This window comes from Protopterus annectens, chromosome 1.part1 (genome assembly GCF_019279795.1).
Source record: "Protopterus annectens isolate FY-2018-M chromosome 1.part1, PAN1.0, whole genome shotgun sequence".
NCBI lineage: Eukaryota > Metazoa > Chordata > Ceratodontiformes > Protopteridae > Protopterus > Protopterus annectens.
The window spans coordinates 1,051,558,187-1,051,579,246 of record NC_056726.1 but is presented as its reverse complement, the minus strand read 5'-3'; the positions used below and the strand labels follow the sequence as shown (position 1 = coordinate 1,051,579,246).

At 40.6% G+C, this 21,060-nt stretch overlaps 1 protein-coding gene across 1 annotated transcript in view; it reads left to right on the top strand.

The window, feature by feature from the left end:
* The window catches only part of LOC122815316 (natural cytotoxicity triggering receptor 3-like), a 147,705-nt gene that overhangs the window by 98,693 nt on the left and 27,952 nt on the right, over nucleotides 1–21,060 (top strand). Inside the window, exon 3 of the mRNA XM_044087720.1 lies at nucleotides 2,531–2,651. Coding sequence (XP_043943655.1) covers nucleotides 2,531–2,651 — 121 coding nt within the window. The remainder of the gene's footprint in view (nucleotides 1–2,530; nucleotides 2,652–21,060) is intronic.

Sequence of the window (21,060 nt, the reverse complement as noted above, 5' to 3'; positions counted from 1 at the left end):
GGATGTATGCTTTGGAGGTCTTGCTTGCTTTTGCAGATTTTTATTTAGAGCCATTGAGTATGTTTTATTGTATTTATGTGTGTTTTTTGCCGGTGCTGGTTTCATTGGTCTATGTGAGACTGGTGGTGTGATGCAAGTAATTCCATTCTCCTCTTGAATGCCTGGTCCAATCTTGGGTTGAGAGAGCTTAGCCTCCAATTTGGCTGTATAATTGCATCTCTCATATGTATTAGTGTTTGGTGGAAGGAGGAGAAGGTTGTCTGTGTACATGAGTGTAACCTTGCCTCAAAATGCTCAGATTCACCAGTTGGACCAGAGAGTACACCTGAAGCTGCCCTTTGGACATGCCTGGATAAGTACAGTGAACTGTTGTACTGACTGGCCGGTATGGTCAAATAGAGAGCCTTGTCCTTCTCTACAGTATAGGGGGGGGGTCTAGTCCTAAGGTTTATTAGTGATTGCTATGAGTTTTGAGCAAGTGCTGGGATGAGAAGTGAATGCTTTGAGTGCTTAAGCTGAAAGTTTGTCTAGTTCCAAGGGAAAAATTGAAGAGTAGACATTGTGGAGCCGGGCATAGTTATACCCTAGCTAACCGGCGCTACCCGGCATGCAAAACCCCACAAATGCGGGTTTTATAGCAGGGAAATGAAAGAAATTGAAAATACTCCAAAATGGCCAATAAACTACTAATTTATGGGCTGGGACCATTCCTCCAGGGACAGATAGGCTGCTCAAAGCTCCCTCTCTCACAGTGAACAGAGAAACTTCCTTCTATCCAAATAAAGTATGGGTAAACACAGAAACTTATAACACAGCCCTGAATTCAGCACTTTGTCTCAAAATGCCCATATCCATCAAGCTGGCTACAGAAATGTAGGAAATTGCAAATCCATACTGTCTAACCCTTTCATTTGTGATCTACAAGGGGGTAGTGCATTGGTGTTTGAAGGCTAATAAGGGTGCTTTATTGGAGCAGATTATGCTAAAGAGTACTTAATTCTACTAACTTTAATGCTTACACAATACTGAATTCTTCTATTTCTGTAGGTATTCTCACTTGACTCCAAAACAGCTGCTCTGAGCTTGTCAGCACACAGTGTATTTGTACTATATTGTTGCTTTACAAGGTACAGTTTTATGAACCATTCTTTCAAGGTGTTTGCTACTGTACAGGGCACTGCTAACACATGCAAATGTGCTAACTTTGTAGCAGCACAGAAAAGATGAAAAAAAATTAATGAGCCCTCTGGATAATAAAATGGCTGCCCTATTAGTCATTTTGTGTATTTCCCAACTCAAACCAGGCAAACAGCTACCACAATATGAATTAAACCCAGTCTTCCTGATGTAAAAAAAAAAAAAAAAAACCAGTAGAAGAGAGCCACAGATACAATACTGGCAAACCACTTAAACAACTAGCTGGAAATCCCTTGCTGAAGGCAATTTCAAGACAGTCTTACAGCAGTAACAATGAGAGGAAGAACTTTTTTTTTTACAAAAAAAGTGAAATGCAGACATAAAAGCAGTAAACAGTAGTGATAACTTATATGTGATTTAGTAATTAAAGGTACTTAACTTTGCCTGGATAGAAGTGGATATAAGTAAAACACTTCTGGAATGCAGGTTAGAATCTCCAAGGTTTGCTGAACTCCTGGAAAATGAGCAGGAGACAGTATGTAAAGGAGGTTTACTCAAAAAAAAAATACTGGTTTGCTGGGTGGGAACTCGGTATCATGGGTCTATCAAAAACAATGAGTGGGAAGAGTGCATAAATAGCTTATACAACAGTCAATAGCAATGAAAGAGGGAAGTAAGGAAATTTGGAAATCAGATAATAATAAGGGGTGGAGCCAAAGACACAGCCTTATAAAACAACAACAGCAAATGGGTGGGAGGGTTGGAAAGAACAAGCAGGATAGCTAGAGAGGCATCCAGTTTATTAAAGGCACTAATGGAGCTGTTTGTAAAACTAGCTTAATGTGTTAGTGCTCGATGGGGCAGGCAATGAATGCAACTTTAAGCAGGTAAATGATAAGCAGAATATAAAAGCACTGAGGTACAAACTGCATCAGAGACAATTCTCTCACTGTTGACCTTCTACTACACTTTAAAGCACCAGACTATGCAGAACTTTACCAGTAACAGTTTATGGAAAAAATACAAAAATAAATGACTAAGGCACTGGTAAGTAGCAGTACAGAGTTCTGTCTCATCTGTGAATTAAACTACAAGACTATGGGTGCAACAGGGTTTAAAATTCAAACAAATAGCTTTTACAGGTAATTCTACTTGTGGAAATAGAAGTACAGAATCATGTAGATACACAATCTTCTCACAGCTATGTATTAAAATACATAACTAAGGTCCCAGAATAAACCAAAAAAGCAAACAGATGGAACATAGCAGAAAAGAACAGCGTAGTATTACCACACAGGTTAAGTGCAACTTAAATATTTAATTAGGATTGAAATAATTAAAATAATTAAATTCTTTTTTTCACCTTTTCTCTCTCTCTCTCTTTCTCTTTCAGCCCAAGCTGTTACTACTCTAAATATCAGTGCACCCTCCTGTTGTAATACTGAAACTTCACAAAGTGGACTAATCTTAATAGGAGTACTTCTAGCAATCTACTTAATTAACAGACTGACAGGGTAAGTTTTATAAATCAGTGATCTCCTTTGTAACAATTAAACAAATCAATGGTCCTTTGTTGTCTAATTAATGGAAATGGGCCCTGCTAGGATATGTTCCTTGGTTGATTCTGGTAATCATGTCACAGTTTTCTATGCCCAGTGTCTTGCAAAGTACAGTTGTGTAAGCAAACTTACCATAATTACTAGAAAGGCTCACCCAGACTCTGCTACACTTTGATGTGAGGGAAAAGTTAGTTTGCTTTTTATTTGTTGTATTACTTTATTGTCTTTTTCTATTTTGAATACCGTGATTTGTTTTATTTACCTTGTGTTTTACTTGTATTCTGCTTTTAACTGCATATTAAAACTTTAAAAGAGACCACAGCTCTGTCTCTTGTGACTCAGGCAGAATTTTTCCCCACCTGGCTGTAGTGTTCTTAAACACCATTGTCTTTCTAGCTGCCTTCCCCTTATGTTAATTTGACCATATATATCATTTCCTCTCTGTTTTTACTGGTTTGTGTGAGTAAGCACAAAATTATCATTTTGTGAAATCACTCCCCTTCAACTATTTAAATTTATTGGCCATCCAACTGTGTGCCATAGTACCAGAATACAAAAGTGACCACCCCATTTCAATCTATCTTGCTGTTTTAAAAATAGTGACTCTCCACAAAAACATAACTATTCAGACGGGTAAAACTTAAGTTACCTACTTTCACATCCAACTGCTCTAGTGCACACTGCAGTGTTTAGGATAAACAGTTTTTTTTTTCATCTTACCTTAAAGCATCCCTGTGACTAGCACTTGCTTTAAAACCTGCTGGAAAGCACTAGGGAGTCTTAAACTGATAATAAGCACTCAACTCTCTTTGTTAATAAGGATAAATTTATTGTAGGGACTAAACAGCCTATAATTGCACAGTACCTTGCTAAGGTAAGGGAAAACAGCTCTTGTACTTTACAAATATAAAAAGCACCAAACCAGGCATGTCCAAGGGTCAGCTTTTGGTGATTTCTCCTGTCCACCTGGTGAATCTAGGCTAATGGGGCATTGCAGCAGTTGCCTCATGTACACAGACAACCCTCTCATCCTACCACCCAACACTACAACCTGCGAGAGATGCACTTACATAGCCAAATTGGAAGCAAAGCTCTCTCCATCTAAGATTGTGCTAGACAGTCAAGAGGAGAAAGTTAATACCCGCACTACACCTCAAGAAACACATAGCCCTTCTAAACCAACACCACCAACACCCACACATAGCAACACTAAACCCACATATGGGAAGGCCCTTAGCATTAACCTGCCCAATCAACAAGGACCTCCGAAGCTGAAACACAAACACCATTCACAACCAAAGTGTCACATAGCTCACAACACAAGTGTGCCAACCAACAACAGCCCCTATGACAAGACAACGTACCCAAAACTTTATTCATAGGTGACTCTATAGCCAGGCACACTGATGTCCCACTCACCAGGCTGAACAAGGAGAAAATTACAGTCAGCTGCCTGTCGGGTGCCAGGATCCACCACATAACGCATGCACTCAAGTCACTCCACAAGTACAAATATGACTCTGTCATTGTCCATGTTGGAGTGAATGACTTGAGACATACCTCCCTGGACTACATGAAAAGAGACAGGGAAGAGCACTCGGATCATGTGGCCTGGGCAGGTATGACCCTAGCCCTGAGTAGCATCCTGCCTTCACCCAGAATGATACCACAATATAAGGACAAAATGATTGACTTCAACAATTGGCTAAGCTTCTGGTGTCATTCAAAGGGGATCCAGTATCCATCTACCTGGGACAACATGATCGACAGACCACGATGCACTGCCAGAGATGGTCTGCACCTGTCCCCCTGGGATTCAGGTTACTGGCTAAGTCTCTTGCCACCCCTATAGTGCCTTTTTTAGGCAAAGTTCAAAGTACAAAATCAACACCCTAACAGGTACAAGCATGCAAAATCTGAAGGTAATGCTACTCAATGCTAGAAGTCTAAACCTCAAAATGCACTCTCTCGAGGCACTCCTAAAAATGGAGAACATCGATATCTGTGCAGTAACTGAGACCTGGTTCAAGGCTCCAGAGAGCACCCCTGCAATATCAGGCTACAACTCTTAGCACACTTTTCAGCCACCAAACCAGGACCAAAACACGAAAGGTGGAGGAGTGTCCATATTCAGCCAGGATATTCACAACAACAGGCTAGTTCCCAACACAATGCATCTGAAATTCTCCAGGTGCAACTAACATTAGGTAAGACTGAAATCCAAATTGTTGCTAGCTACAGATCCCTTCAGCATGCCCCAAAATCTCACTACACCTTTCTAAACATATTGGAAAATATTAAGATACAACCAAACACCCTAATACTGGGTGATTTCAACTACCCTGCCATTAACTGGGAAAACTACTCATGTACTAACACCTTTGCCCAACTGTTCTTGGAATTCATAAATTCCAGTGCCCTGGATCAACTAATCCTTAGTCCCACCACAGGCTCCAATATCCTAGCCTGGTCATTACCAACATGGAAAATCGATTCTCCACACCTATGGTCACCCCCTCATTGGTCAGGTCTGACCATAAGCTAATCAACCTTGATATCCACATCACACCCACACCTCCCAATAAGGAAACCTCCATAAAAAACTTCTCCAAAGCCAACTTCATACTACTCAAGTCAGAAGTGACAAACTTCATGACACCCATGCAGACGGGAACTGAAAGTTCATCTGCTGAATCCTACACTAAGGCACTGTATGAGCACATCCACTCGTTCATGAATCGTGCCATCCCAAATAGAACCAAGATGCTCTCCTCCAAAAAAGTAAGCTAATCTGGTGGTCCCTTGTCATAAACAAACTTTACAACAAAAGGAAGAAACTGTTGCAGAAAAGAGGAAAATCTCAGGTTGCAAAAAACTCCCTCACCAGCCTCAGTAAGAAACTGAGATCCCTCATAAAATCCTCAAAAGCTAGTTACGAAAATAAAATTGCCAAAGATTTCAAAGGCAACCACAAGGCATTCTATAGCTATGTCAAGAATCTAAATGGCAATGCTCAGATTCAGTGCAAACTCCACCCCCCTCTCACTCCCTAAAGGGCCCATCTCAATACCGAAAGATTGCCAAATTCCAGTAATAATGGCCACACAGGAGAAAATGCACCCTCCAAAGCTAGGAATACAGCATCCATGGGACCAGACAACATCCCAGGCTGTGTACTACATAAACTACAAAATGAACTGGCACCTCACTTAAGTGTCATGTTTAATCATAGCCTCACCTCAGGCTTCATGCCCACTGAGTGGTGCACAGCTACAGTTATCCTACTCCACAAGGGGGGATCCACCTTGGATCCCAGGAACTACCACCCCATCAGTCTGACAAGCCTGATCTGCAAGGCAATGGAACGCATTATCATGGAACTTATAAACAAAGACATTGGCAACCTAAAAAAACACTGGACCCCACACAGTTTCGGTTCATGAAGGGCCGATCTTGTCTCCTGGACCTGATTGACTTCTTTGAATCAGTCTTTACAGCTGTGGACAAGGGTAAGGTGGTCCTCACAGCCTATCTGGACCTAACCAAGGCCTTCAACACCATCCCCCACTCTGGAATCATAGATAAACTTACTAAGCTGGGTATTAATCCCTACTTTCCTCAGCGGGTTGCCAACTGGCTTACTGACCGAAACCACACTGTAAAAGTAGCCAACTCCAAGTCCAGCTCCAGACACGTGACAAGTGGAGTACCTCAGGGTTCAGTCCTGGGACTGCACTTGTTTGGCATCTACTTCTCTGAAGTACAGGCCAACACTGAGGGACTCTGGCTAACAAAGTTTGCAGATGACTGCAAACTGGGAGCCATTATTGAATCCCCAAATGATGTGGATATTCTACTAAAGGGCCTTACCAAAACAGATGCTTGGTGCCAGAGCTATGGGCACAAGCTCAATGCCAAGAAATGTATAGTTATCCCCTTTGGGAAAAAAATATGTACCCATGAATTACCACATAGGTGGCAGTACACTAAACACCGGAAGTGTGATAAGAGACTTAGGGACACAGGTGTTCAGTGGTCTCACCTTTGATAACCACATCACCCCAGCAATCAGGAAATCCTTCTATGTGGCACACCTCATCACTAAGGGCTTTTCATACAGAAAAAAGGAGGTCATTGTCCCACTGTACTCATCCCTCATTAGAGCCATTATAGAATACAAGGCCCCGTTTGGTATGTACCTCTCAAGACATCTGCAACAACTGGAAAGACTGCAGAAATACCTCACTAAAAGAATCACAGGCCTAAAGCAGATGCCCTATCTGACCATCTAAAAAACTCCACCTATACTCTGTTGCATATCGTCTACTCAGAGGCAATCTCTGCTTAACACACAAGGCCATGTCAAACTCAGAGCTGTTGGACATGCTACACTTAAAGAAATCCCAATCCCTCAGAGACACACACTCCAGGGATCTAAACCTTGTCATCACAATAAACAAAACATGCTGGAGGGATAGGTTCCTGACCCAGAGACTTCCCAGACTCTGGAATAGACTGCCCATACATGTCAAGCAGAGTGCCTCTTTGGCCTTCTTCAAAAGGAACCTTGATGATTGGATGGGAGATAGGAAATTCACTGCAGGGATCACATCAGTTGCCTTGCTAGACAGGGGTCCTGGGAAGTAAATACTGTGGGAAGAAATAGCCAGGGAATTGTTATGGCTAGGCTTGCATAGGCCCTAGGACCAATAGCCTAGTACCAACCTATGAATCTATGAACCTATAATAGTAGATATCTGAATGATCACTGCTATAGTAGCATTAGCTATATGGATTATATCCTGCCAGGGATATAACAGCTGTCCAGTTTCCAATGTTTCAAGGGCACATTCAAGGGCAGATCAATTTAATAAATACTTTATTGAAATCATATTAGCACTGTCCAACAGTCAAACTGCCTCACCTAACAAAACTACCAGTGCCCCTCCCACCAATAATCAGTCAACCATCCTCCAGCAACCTGTACCCACTGACATAATCAAATAATTGCTAAAAAAGCTAAAACCCACTACATTAGCTGCGGACAACTTACCTGCTGAGATCTTGATACTAACAGCAGATGGAATAGCGTTGCCTATACCAAGTCTTATCACTAGATCTATAGCAGAAGAACAAGTTCCTCCCATTTGGAAAACCACTTATGTTACACCACTACATAAAGGTGGCTCTTCAACAGATCTCTCTAACTACCGCTCAATCGCAATATTATCACCACTCTCTAAAATACTAGAGACAGTCATTCACATCCAAGTTACAGATTATCTGAATTCCAACAAACTTCTAACAAACACTCAGCATTGTTAACTATCACAGGAACAAATCATGCATCCTCTATCTTCCTTGACCTATCAAAAGCCTTTGATATGGTTTCTCATATTACATTCCTAAATGTCATCTCTAAACTAAACTTTTGTAATTCTACTCTTGCCTGGTTCCGGGATTACCCTACTGGGCACCAGAAAACAGTTTCTTGGCAGCAGATTTTATCACCCTTACCACCAGTAACCCTAGAGGTCCCTCAAAGCTCTATTTTAAGCCCACTGCTATTGTCAATATTTACAAATAACTTCCATAAGTCAACCGCACAAGCCTCTCTCATCCAATATGCAGATGACTCAACAGTGGTATGTGCTGCTCCCTCACTTCAAGAACTTCAAAATCTAACACAAGAATCCTTTCTAGCCATTGAGTCCTGGCTCATAAACAAAGCAGAATTTAAAATCTCATTTATAATATCATCTCGGAGGTTCTAAGAACATAGCATGCTAGCCATGGCTCTGTAAAAAATATCAGCCAAGTCATATGCACATGGTAAAAATGGAGTAGTGATTTGTACCATAGAAGAAACTATATTATTCAAAGCTAATGTTTCTCACAAAAAGAAACTGCAGGCAAAACATTCTTTAGTTTCCTTCCACCACATTGTCACTTTGTTGCTGGTTCCTGGTTGCTTTGGTGGACATTCTAGTTTTTGGTTGTGTGGTTTTAGCAATTCATCATACTTTCACAATTAGTCAGATCAAACTTTAACAAATTAAAGTTGCAGAAGCATAAACTTTTTTCCCCATACTTATCAATATTTTTTCTATCCTTATCACAAAGCATAGGATCAGAATTAACCAAGTGTTTAGCAGCAGTTGGGTTAACTAAAGATGTAGCTGCTGGGTCAGGTTTGGGAAGGCAGCATAAAAATTTTAAATATTGAGGAACTTTATACATCCGATCTACCTTTTTAGGGGTAGCTAGTTGACTATCAGGACAATTGCAGGTAGTGACACACGCATAGACTCCAAAGCTGACAAACTTGTAGGAATAGGTAAAGATTCTGGAATTTCCTTCTGTAACAGTTCATAGTATTTCTGTGGGACTAAGAAACCTCAGTGTTTTCCCAATGAAAACACTGAGACATTCTTCAAATAGACTCAGAGGAAAAGAAACCCTCACAGGGAGAATCAAAAAATGAGATCTCCTCTGAGTCTAAATCAGAAATCTGATAAGAAACTCCTGTATATGTCCTTTCATCTTCCTGTCCAGATTCTTGAATCTCTACAGAAAAAGTGGTACCCTTCCTTATTTTACCAGAAGTTACTTTATAAAGCAGTTCAAAAGCCTGAATTAAAACCTGAGCTAGACTCAGTAAAATACTTTGGTACAAGGACATTTAAGGAGGACTATATACATGTTTAGTTTTCTGTTTCTTTTTGACATGAAAAATAGGCCAGCACTGCTATTAATGGCAGCAGCAGCTTCCTCAGGGTTGAGCACAACATTCTGACAAAACAGGGAAGTCTTCCTTGTTCCTTCTCACAGGACCAACAAGAGTGATTCTTCTTTGCCAACTGAGAGGGCCCCAACAGAAACAGAGGATGTGGCGAATCCCCATTCCACAGTGATTGTGGATGCTACACCAGAGGGATCCAGGGTAAAAGATGAGAGGTCTGTGGTAAAACAAATGGCCACAGGAGTCACCCACCTGAGGCTGAGGCAAATTGCTAGCTTGCTCTGTTGGCAAAGGCTATTTGCTTAAATTTTATTTATTTATTTTTTGTGGCTGGAAGAAGGACCAACCATGGAGCTGACATTTTGTACCATGGTCAGACCAAAAATGGTTACTCAAGGAAAACAAGCAGCAAACATTGGTAAACATTTAAATTCTTTAAAATTCACTTTTTTCACAGAAAAGAACATCTCATTAAAAAGCAATATAAACACTTTGCTATCCCCAAAAAGTAAAATAAATGCCATTTCTCCACAGGAAAAAATGTTTTGATTACTTTAAATAACTTTTATACTGGCATGGAAAAACAGTACTCTCATTATAAAGTACAATACAATCTCCTGATAGTCCATTAAACCACCAAACTCCTATCTTTAAAATAAATTTCCTGAAAAGGAAATTGCTAATGAACAAAACATTTTTTTCTTTTAAATGGAAGTTTTTTTTTCTCCAAAAAGAACTTATGCAACCAGCACTGGAACAGCACATGCCAACCGTCAAACCTCAAAAGCCTTATAGGATCATACTCTTCAGCAGCAGGAAAGCTCTGAATGGCTTGTCAGCCAAACCTGTCTTCTCGTCTGGGCTCACATCTATATACATTTATAAGAAGTTGAATTTATGTATGTTTGTACATTTAGGTTCCATTTCCTATGCACTCTTTATTGAACTTAAAGAATTCTGCTTCCCATAATTAACTGTAGCACATCACCAGGACTGACAACAAATCCCCCCACCTCTTCAACTCAGAATTTCTTTATCTCTTGCTTAACTTTCCAATTCCATTTAAATTTGCCTCTTCTCCTATACTGACCCTTTCCTTAGCCTGTCTCTTTATGGTAGTTTGTTACATTTAATAATGGTTGCAACAGAGATTTCAGTGGACACTTCAAGTGCTTACAGATTGTTACTTATGCAGTGAGCAAGGTTTGACCCATTCTGGGCTCACTTCACTCTGCTACCCTATCCCCATTCCTACCCATCCCCTCTTCAATTACATTTATACTTATAGCTCCTCCCACTTCTGTCTCCACCTATACACTTCTCCATAGAGTTCCCTAGTACCTCCCCTAACTGTTCCTTTCACTCCACCCTTTTCTTCACTCTTTACTAGTACCTCCCGCCACACTCACTATTTGCAGAAATACAACTATCTCACCTTTACAGCTTAATGCTATATCACTTCACTACACAATCTGTTTACTAAACAATATGACCCACACTACACAACTAATTCTCTTCTTAATTACCTTTACTACCACTCCTCTTATACTATTCCATGCTACCTCTCTCCATAGTCTCCTATACAGATCTCCTCCAAACTCTCCCACCCTCAAACAACTACTAAAAGTTTCTCTGACATCTCATCTTCCTTATTCAACTCCCCAACTCCCCTACACCCACCCCTTATTCAACCACCGTGCTACTGGCCCCATGAAGAGCTCAGTGTCTCTCCAACCTAACACCACTGTAAGTACTCAGCTGCAATAACACCTTTACCTTTAACCCGAGCAGTAGATCCTTTGTTATATGAAAAGCACAGTGCAGGTCTGAACTGTCTGCAAAAACAAACAGCTAAAGTTAGCTTTGTAGCTAATGCCACTCTAAGTAATCAGCTGTAATAACACCTTTATCTTTAACCTGACCAATGAATACATTGTTATATGAAAAGTGCAGTCCGGGTCTGATCTGTCTGCAAACACAAACAGCTAAAGTTAACGTTGTGTATGTCTCTACCTGTTTGAGCTAATATTCATTATTCCCATGGAGAGAAATCTGCTTTGGCTTGTAAACAGCACCCCCCTCCCACACACACACACACACACACACACACACACACACACTCATCTTCTATTTCCCTTTTAGTGCTTTCTGTTAGCAAATAATATCTATAACTGACCAAATACTGTGTGTGCCTGTTAATTTAATTAAGAGCACAGTAGCCTACATATACAAGGTTATCCTGTTTTTCCACCTGATAAATTGTTAAGAAATGACTTACAGTTTCACAGCACTTCTTGGTCAATTCTGATTGTTTTCTTAAACACAAACTTGCCATTGCTTGGATCTTGGCTCATCCCACTCCATTCACCCTCACTATGCTAGAGCTCACTACGATCCTCTCTCTGCCCCCATATCCCATCCACCCCAATACATATAATTTAAATTTCACCAAATCACAACCACCAGAATTCAACCCACCCAGTACTGCTATGGTAATTACAACTAACCCTTCCCATTACAAATTACTAGCTATCTACAATACATTTGCGCACACACACAAAAGTGGCTACCCAATAGAAACTTACCCAGTAAACACCCCAAACATTTCATATATAACTTCTAACACTGAATATGTGACATTATAAGACACCAATATCTTAACAAACAAGAATTAATCTTCCCTCAATACCAGTCTTTTTTCAATGTCCACACTTATAGCCACAGCACCACTCCCACACCCAAAAGGTCCATCACAAGCTTATCAGCCACACAGCCCCTCCCTGATGATGCCCCTTAGCTATCTTCCACTTTATAACTAGCTTGACTAATCCCATAGCCACTCTACTCTCCACTCTACTACAATTTCCCCAGTACCAGAATACTCAAACACCATTATGATTCTAAAACCCACCTCATTTGGACTATTTCCTCTTCTTCTTCTCTTCTTAACCTAACTTCACCATCTCACCAGTCCTCCAAATTCTAATCACTTTCTGTCCTTTCATATAACCTCTACATACCAAACATATTTTAAACACAGCGCAAACACTACATCCCTCATCTCTATTTCTTCAATAGGAACCTCCTATTCCCTTATAAACCCATTCATGTTCACTGCCTCTCATCCCCAATCCCTAACAGCACTACTATAACACAACAGCCAACTCTCAAACAGGACACTAAGCACTTAAAATTCCTCTTTTCCATATTGATCCCCTTATTAACAACCTTCTCTCTGGTGACATTCACCCAAAACCTGGTCTCTCTCCATCTCCCTCTCTTCATTTAAACCCATCCCTACCCTCTCCATCCTCCTCCTGCAAATTCCTCATTTTCACTACATCGAATGCTCGAAGCGTATGTAACAAGATTCCAAACTTCCATGTCTGGCTCCAACATAACCACTCAAATATCCTGGGTCTATATCAGTTCATCGAAACAGCTCAACATCGAATACCACAACCTCAAACTGCTAACCATGAACTCCAAAAACATCGAAGGTTCAGAACAGCAATTTCCCTGGGAAAAAATTCAATGTTCCGAGAAACACACACACAACACAAGCACACCAAAAAAACAGCAATCCACACACATACACTTAAAATCCCACATCTAACCCTACACTAAACTGTACATACAGTACTATCTATCCACTATCCTTAACCCAAACCCTAGGTTTGTCACTATCGCACACTCACCTCACCCACACCCTAAACCTAACTCACATACCCCACCCTAACCCTAAAGTCTGTCACTATTGCATACTCACCTCACCCGCACCCTAACCCTAACTCATATTCCCCACCCTAACCCTAACGTATATCACTATCGCACACTCACCTCATCCGCGCCCTAATCCTAACTCACATACCCCACCCTAACCCTAACATCCACACAATCACACACTTACCTGAACCCAACCTATAACTTTCCACCACAGTGCTGAAAATAGCGAAGCCACATTAACAGACAACCAAATTCTTTCCCTAGAAAAAAATTTGGTTATCTGCAGCTTTGCTAGTTTCAGCTGACTGAGGATTAAATATAGACACAATATCCTATCCATTACTGACCGGGCGGCCACGGTGGTGCAGTGGTTAGCATTGCTGCCTCACAGTAAGAGGTTCTCCAGTTTGATCCTCGGCCTGGGTGCCTTCTGTGCAGAGTCTGCATGTCCTCCCTGTGGCCACGTGGGATTCCTCTGGGTGCTCTGGTTTCCTCCCACATTCCAAAGACATGCTGTAGGTGGATTGGACACACTAAATTAGCCCTAGGCGTGAGTGCATGTGTGTGTGTGCGTGCCTTCTGTGGAAGGTTGGGCACCAGGCTGGCAACTCGACACTGTAAAACTCCACTGCCAATCATGAGCGGACAGTGATTCACTGCAGTGATCCCAAACCAGGAAAAGCCGAAAGAAGAAGAAGAAGATCCTATTCATTACTGAAACCTGGTTAAAGCCACACATAAAAGATCCTGACACCATCCCCCATTCTGGAAGTATAGATAAATTCACTAGACTAATTATAAATCCCTATGTCACAAGATGGGTTGCCAACTGGCTCACTGACAGAACCCACACTGTGAAAGTAGCAGACTCCAAATCCAACTTCAGACCAGTGACAAGTGGAGTACCACAGGGTTTAGTCCCGGGTCATCTCCTGTTTGGTATCTACTTCTCTGAAGTGCAGGCTAACACAGAAGGTCTTTGGCTAACAAAGTTTACAGATGACTGCAAACTAGAAGCCATAATCAAAACTCCTAACGATGTGGACATCCTACAAAAGGGCCTCACTGAGACAGATGCCTGGTGTCAAAGCCATGACCTCAAGCTTAATGCCAAAAAGTGCGTTGTCATCCCCTTTGGTAAAAACTCTGTACACATGAACTACAACATAGGCGGTAGTATACTTAACACCAAAAGTGTGATAAGAGACCTTGGGACACAGGTGGACAGTAGTCTCTCCTTTGATAATCACATCACCACAGTAGTCAGGAAATCCTTCTATGTGGCACACCTCATCACAAAAGGTTTCTCATCCAGAAAAAAAGAGGTCATTGTTCCCCTCTACTCATCACTCATTAGACCCATTATAGAGTACAACGCCCCTTTTAGTATGTACCTCACAAGACATCTACAACAACTGGAAAGGCCGCAGAAATACCTCACAAAGACGATTACTGGCTTCAAACAGATGCCCTACGCAGACCGTCTAAAAAAACTCCAGCTTTACTCCGTCGCATATCGCCTACTCAGAGGTGATCTATGCCTAGCATATAAAGCTATGTCAAACCCAGAGCTGTTGGACATGCTCCACTTAAAGAAGTCCCAATCCCTCTGAGCTACATGCTCTAGGGACCTAAAATTTGTCACCACAATAAACAGAACATGCAGGAGGGATAGATTCCTGTCCCAGAAACTTATTTTATTATTTATTTATTTATTTATTTTACATTTGTTGACCGGGCTAGTCTAGCTGGATACATGTCCATTTTCAGTAGAGGCCCGGGGAGAAAAGCTCCAAAGAACAGAAGTCAATAGACAAAATATCAGCAGATCAGTAATTATTAATACATTCATAGGCAAAATAAAGCAGATCAGTAATTATTAATACATTCGTAGGCAAAATAAAGTAAACAAGTAGGTCATACATATTGTTTAAGAGAGGTACAGACTTATGTAGATGGCTAACATAGCTACATTGTCGACCCTTAAGTTTTTGGGTGGGTAGAGGGTTTGGTGGGCCTAGGATGTTTGCTGTTAGTCTGGATTAGAGCAAGGGCATAGCCATTGGGAGTTTAGGAGAACCTTGAGGTGTTTTTTGAATTGGTGAAGAGAGGTCATGTGTCTTAGGTTGTTTGGGAGGGCATTCCAGGATTTGCCAATAAAATTGGCATAGAAACTTCCCATACTCTGGAACAAACTACCTATCTATGTCAAACAAAGCTCCTCATTAGTACTCTTCAAGAAAAGATGATTGGATGGGAAATAGGAAATTCACCCCGGGGATCACCTCTGTGGCTCTGCTTGACAGTGGCACAGGAAGATAATTTTCTTGGGTGGCAAAAATGAGGGTATCTTTTTGGCTGAGCTTGTATAGGCCCTAGGGCCGATAGCCTAGTACCTGCCTATGAACCTATAAACCTATGAAATCACTCCCTCCAACTGCAATATAATTAGAAATGAAAAGACCCTCAAAAAAGGTGGTGGGGTAGCTCTTGTCTACTCCTCCTCCCTTACAGTTACTCCCTTCACCAAACGCAAACCCCATTTCACTAATGCAAAACTAACCCTGGCCCTCCTCCAGATGAATAGAAACAAGCACATATGTATAGCCACTCTTTACATTCACCCAGGAGACAGTATCCTCATTCCTGAGGATATCCTCTCCTGGTTCTCCTCTAACATTACCGAGATCATAATCCTCGGTGATGTTAATATTAACTGGACAGATATTCAGTCTCCTACTTCTCCACACAACATGAACTTATACAACTTCTCACAACTAATAAACTCTAGTACCAACCCCTTGAAACACTTCTCCTCTGGTACTACTCTTGACTGGATTCTTGTTTCCCACCCCAATACATCTCTGACAGCAGTATACGACCCGACACTCTTAGTGATCATCTTCCCTCTTTTGTTCGTCCCCTTACCTCCTCCTTACAATTATCCCACACTTATATCTCCTCCTGCTCTCTCAAAAACTTCAACCTTGAAACCTTCTCAGCTCTCTAAAACACACAAACTGGAGTCCTCTAAAAACCCTCTCCCTAGATAATGCAGTAGCCTAGTTTAATACTATATTCCTAGACCTGTTAAATATCCTTTCTCTCTCCAGAACCAAAAGAATTAAAAGTAAAACTGTCCCATGGTTAAGCTGCGAAACTATAACCATTATGCATCTCCATGACAAAGCATGGAAACATTACCAGAAAAATAAAACCCATACCACCCTGACTGAACATAAGCTACTAAGTAACAAAGTAAAAAAAACTTGTTGCGTCCAACCGCAAATCCTACTTCTCCACTCTTCAAAATAACCACAGGACCAATCCCAAAAAAGTCTGGAAAGGCATCTCCACCCTCCTCAATCCTCGCAAAAGACACAACCCCTGCCCTGACCCAAATATCCCAGATGTCTCCTTAGCACCCAGTTTAACTCCTTCTTTATTAATTCTATAGCCAAACTAACTACTTCCTTCCCTAACAAAGCTTCACTTCCACCTCCTCCTATCTCTCCCTCGCCTAATACTACCACCTCCCACCCCTCTTCCTTCACTTTCAAACCCATTCCTATCTCCACCATAAAAAACTCCTTCAGAAATTGAAACCATGCTCAAATGCCCCGATGACCTTTCTTCCTACTTCCTCAAAATTGCTGCTGATGCCACCACCTTTCCTATCTCCATTCTAATAAACTGCTCAATCCAAGAAAACTATGTACCCCTACTCTGGAAAAAGGCCTATATCATTCCCCTTCACAAAGGAGGTAATAACAACAACATTCCCAATTTCTGGCCAATGACTATCTTATCCCCTATCTCAAAAGTTCTAGAAATGTGCATCCACCATCATCTTCTACCCTAACTCACAGACAACCGCCTACCTACCCGCACACAACATGGTTTTAGACCTGGCCACAGTACCACAACCATTCTCCTCTCCTTCCTCGAAACTGTCAACAAAGCCCAGGATTCCAGCCGTCTAGTATCCACCCAGCTTCTGGACTTGTCCAAGGCCTTTGACACTATCTACCATAACCTTCTGCTATCTAAAATCTCTAATCTAAACCTATCCCACTCTTCTGTCAACTGGTTTTCTATTTACCTCTCTGACAGACAACAAGCTGTCAAATAGAAAAAAGCTACCTCCTCCTTCATTAATACACCTACAGACATATCACAGGGCTCCATATTAGGTCCCCTACTGTTCAACATTTTCATAAATGAATTCCACCAAAACATTTCTAGTGCTAAACTGATTCAATATGCAAATGACTCTATGATCATCTACTGTGCCACTTCCACCTCCACTCTCTTAAAACTAACTCAGGATGTGTTCTCTTATACCGAACGTTGGATGATAGACAACCACCTATCACTTGACGCATCAAAATCTAAAATTATGTTATTTTCCCCTTCAAAAAGTACCATTATAGACAAGAACTCATTCTCCATTACTGCAATATAATTAGAAATTAAAAGAGTCATGTGGATGAGAGTCAAAACAATACTTCTCTCGAGGTAGCCTATCATGTAAACGTTTAGGAGTCCTTATTGATGAACAATTAAAATTTGATACCCACCTACTAACCAATATAAAGAAAACCCACCAGAAACTAGGCATGCTCTACCACCATAACCGCCATATAACTCCCACTACTAAACTTGTACTCTCACACCTTCCTCATTCCTTCTCTCCTATATGGTGCCCCTCTTCTTACCAACATTCAATCTTCTCTAAAAACAAAGCTATCCTCCTGTTATAACAAAATTTGTAAGTTTGCTACCGGCTATAAATCCTCCTCCCACCACTGCAATGCCCTACACAAACTAAATTGTCTCAAACCTCCCAACCATCTTACCTACATTCAATTTACTCACGCCCATAAACTCATCTTTAATCCCTCCATCTGCCCCTCCCTTGCCTCCTCCTTCAAAATGCACCTACCCAACAGACTTCTAAGATCCAATAACCAGACTTTGCTTGAACTGCACAAGCCTGCTCGTCCTCTAGACAGACACCTGCTATCCTTTTCCCTAGCTCACCTCTGGAACTCCCTGCCACCTCTTGTTTGTACTACAGACAACCACTCTACCTTTAAGACCTTGCTTCATTCCCATCTCAAAAGAATCTGGGAATGTTCCTGCTCTCATCCCACATGACTCACCTTTTTTTCCCCATTTCTCACACTCCTTTACTTCTCTCTTCTCTTCATCATACCGAGCTTCTCTGACTATGACCATTTTCACTTTTCGCATTTACTCCTACTCTTGCTCTACTTTTTTTCTTATATCCAATCCTTCTTACATTCAACAATTAACATCTGTTATCCCCCTATCCTACTTTAACTCTGCTAAGATTTCATGTAAAACTGTAATGTCAACCCCTGTGTTATTTCATATTCTAAAAAATCTAACAGGAATATGCACCAATGGATTTTTCTTATTTTAATTGACTTATTTATGTGTGTGTGTGTGTGTGTGTGTGTGTGTGTGTGTGTGTGTGTGTGTGTGTGTGTGTGTGTGTGTATGATTTTACCTTTTGCTTTTTGACTGTATTTTCACTGCAATCGTGGATTTTTTGTCATGTTTGTGTAATACCATCATTCTTTAATAGTATTACTTAAATGTAAATGCATTGTCTTTATATTATATTGTTGTTCATAGAGCTTTTCTCCCCGGGACTCCATTGAAAGTGGGCTCTTCTTGGCCCAATGGACTATCCTGGTAAACAAACTGTAAAATAAATAAATAAATAAACTACCAATACTTTTACCAAACAAAATTAAAATTTTCTCCATTTAACAGCAAACTGAAGTTATCTCCCTATGTCCTTTATAATCTCTCCCACAAATCCTACATCGGTGTTGCCTGACACACCATGTCCTGGTTCTCGCTGAGTGTGGGGATATTCACCCCCAATACTGGTCCCAAGAACTCCTCATCCTGTAACCAACCTTCCACCACTCAAAGCCTATTTATAATAATAAATATATGCAGTATCTGCCATATGATCACAGAATTCCAAATCTGGCTCTCTCATAATAACCCTGACATTGTAGCAGTCAGAGAAACATGGCTAAAACCACATATTTTAAACATAGAAATTCTCCATCCAGGATATAATATCCTTCATAATGACCAACTCCATAAAAAAGATGAGGGAGCAGCAGTTATTTAACAGGAATTCTTAACTATTACACCATTTCACAAACCTGTACCACACTCTGTCAAGACAAAATTACTATTAATACAGTTACACATAAATCAAAGTAAACAACTATGCATAGTCACACTATATATTCCCCCAGGCCAAAATATCCCTGTTCTGGGCTTCCTATTCTGAACAAACCATAACGTTTGAAATGAAATTATCATCCTTATTACTAATATAAACTGGCAACATCTCATCTCCCACTCCACAGCAAATAGTCTAAACTTGCAGAAGTATACACAACTTATCACAAGCCCTACATATGCTTTAAACAACCAACCAGGGGCAACCTTAGACTGGATTTTAGTCTCAGACCCTCAGAAATATGCTAATACTGGAACCGTCCCAAACATCTTAAGTGACCACTTACCAGCTTTCACCTTTAGGACCCATACACATATACCCAAAACTCACTCCTTTAGAACATCTAGAAACTTAGACCACTTCAGCCAAATCCTACTATTAAATACTTTAAAAGTCTACAACTGAACCCCTGTAAAACCTCTATTGCATGCTGTAATCTTTTCCAGCAATGTCTTTCTTGATACACTCAATAGTCTAGCCCCCCCATATGCACCAAAAGAATGAAGCACAACCATGCCCCCTGGTGAACAAAACACACCAAACAATTACTTCTATCCCGAGACCAAGCCTGGAAAGAATGGTGCAAAAATCAAACCACTCAAAATGAATTTAATTACATACAGATTTATAATACTACCAAAAAGATTGTAATTAATGACAAAAGATTACTTCCGGATACAATTATCCACCCAAAAAATCAACCCCAGAAAGTTTTAGAAATCTGTTTCCTCACTTCTTAATCTGGGTACCCTGTATAATCCTGTACCATCTCCCGACAAAGACCCACAACAGATCGCCCAAATGTTTATCTCCCTCTTCATAGATACAATTCAAAAACTTATCAAAGAATCCTCACCAGAAACTAATAAACAGAGATAGTCTAGAATCTACCCCCAAATCTCACTCAGCATAGCCTGAGCTCTCATTCTCCCCCACCAATGACAACACTAGAAATTTCCATTAGCCCCAACTTTCACTTTACAATCAATACCCACCTCCCTTGTGCTTAAAGTCCTATCTAAACTAAGACCGTGCTGCCCTTCTGTCAATAACCTTCCATCAGAATACCTCAGGTTAGCAGCTGATGTTATAGCATATCCCATTATCATCCTTATTAATTGATCTACGTCCGAATCCTATGTCCCTCAACTCTGAAAAAAATCCATCATTACTCCTGTGCACAAAGGAGGTAGCACCAATGATCTTTCAAACTACTTATATATTTATTTATTTATTTGACATTTGGTAACCGGCTTAATCTGACTGGTCAAATGCCCTGTTTCAGTGGAGACCTAAGGAGAAAAGCTCCAGTAGTACATAAAATAAGCAGTAAAATAACAAGGTCAGTAGTTACAATACAAAAATGCACAACAAAGAAAAATAAGCAGGTATAAGTGATACAATAATATAGCAGCTAATAAATAACTAGCACAGTATTCTTTTAAATGTGAATAGGAGTCAATGTATTTAATAAAAGCACGGACAATATAAAAAATATAAAAAAGTAAAATCTTTCCAGAAAAGAAACAGCTTAATACAAATGTAGGTGATGTAGCGTGAATACAAAATACATGTAGACCATATACAAGAGGATAACTCCT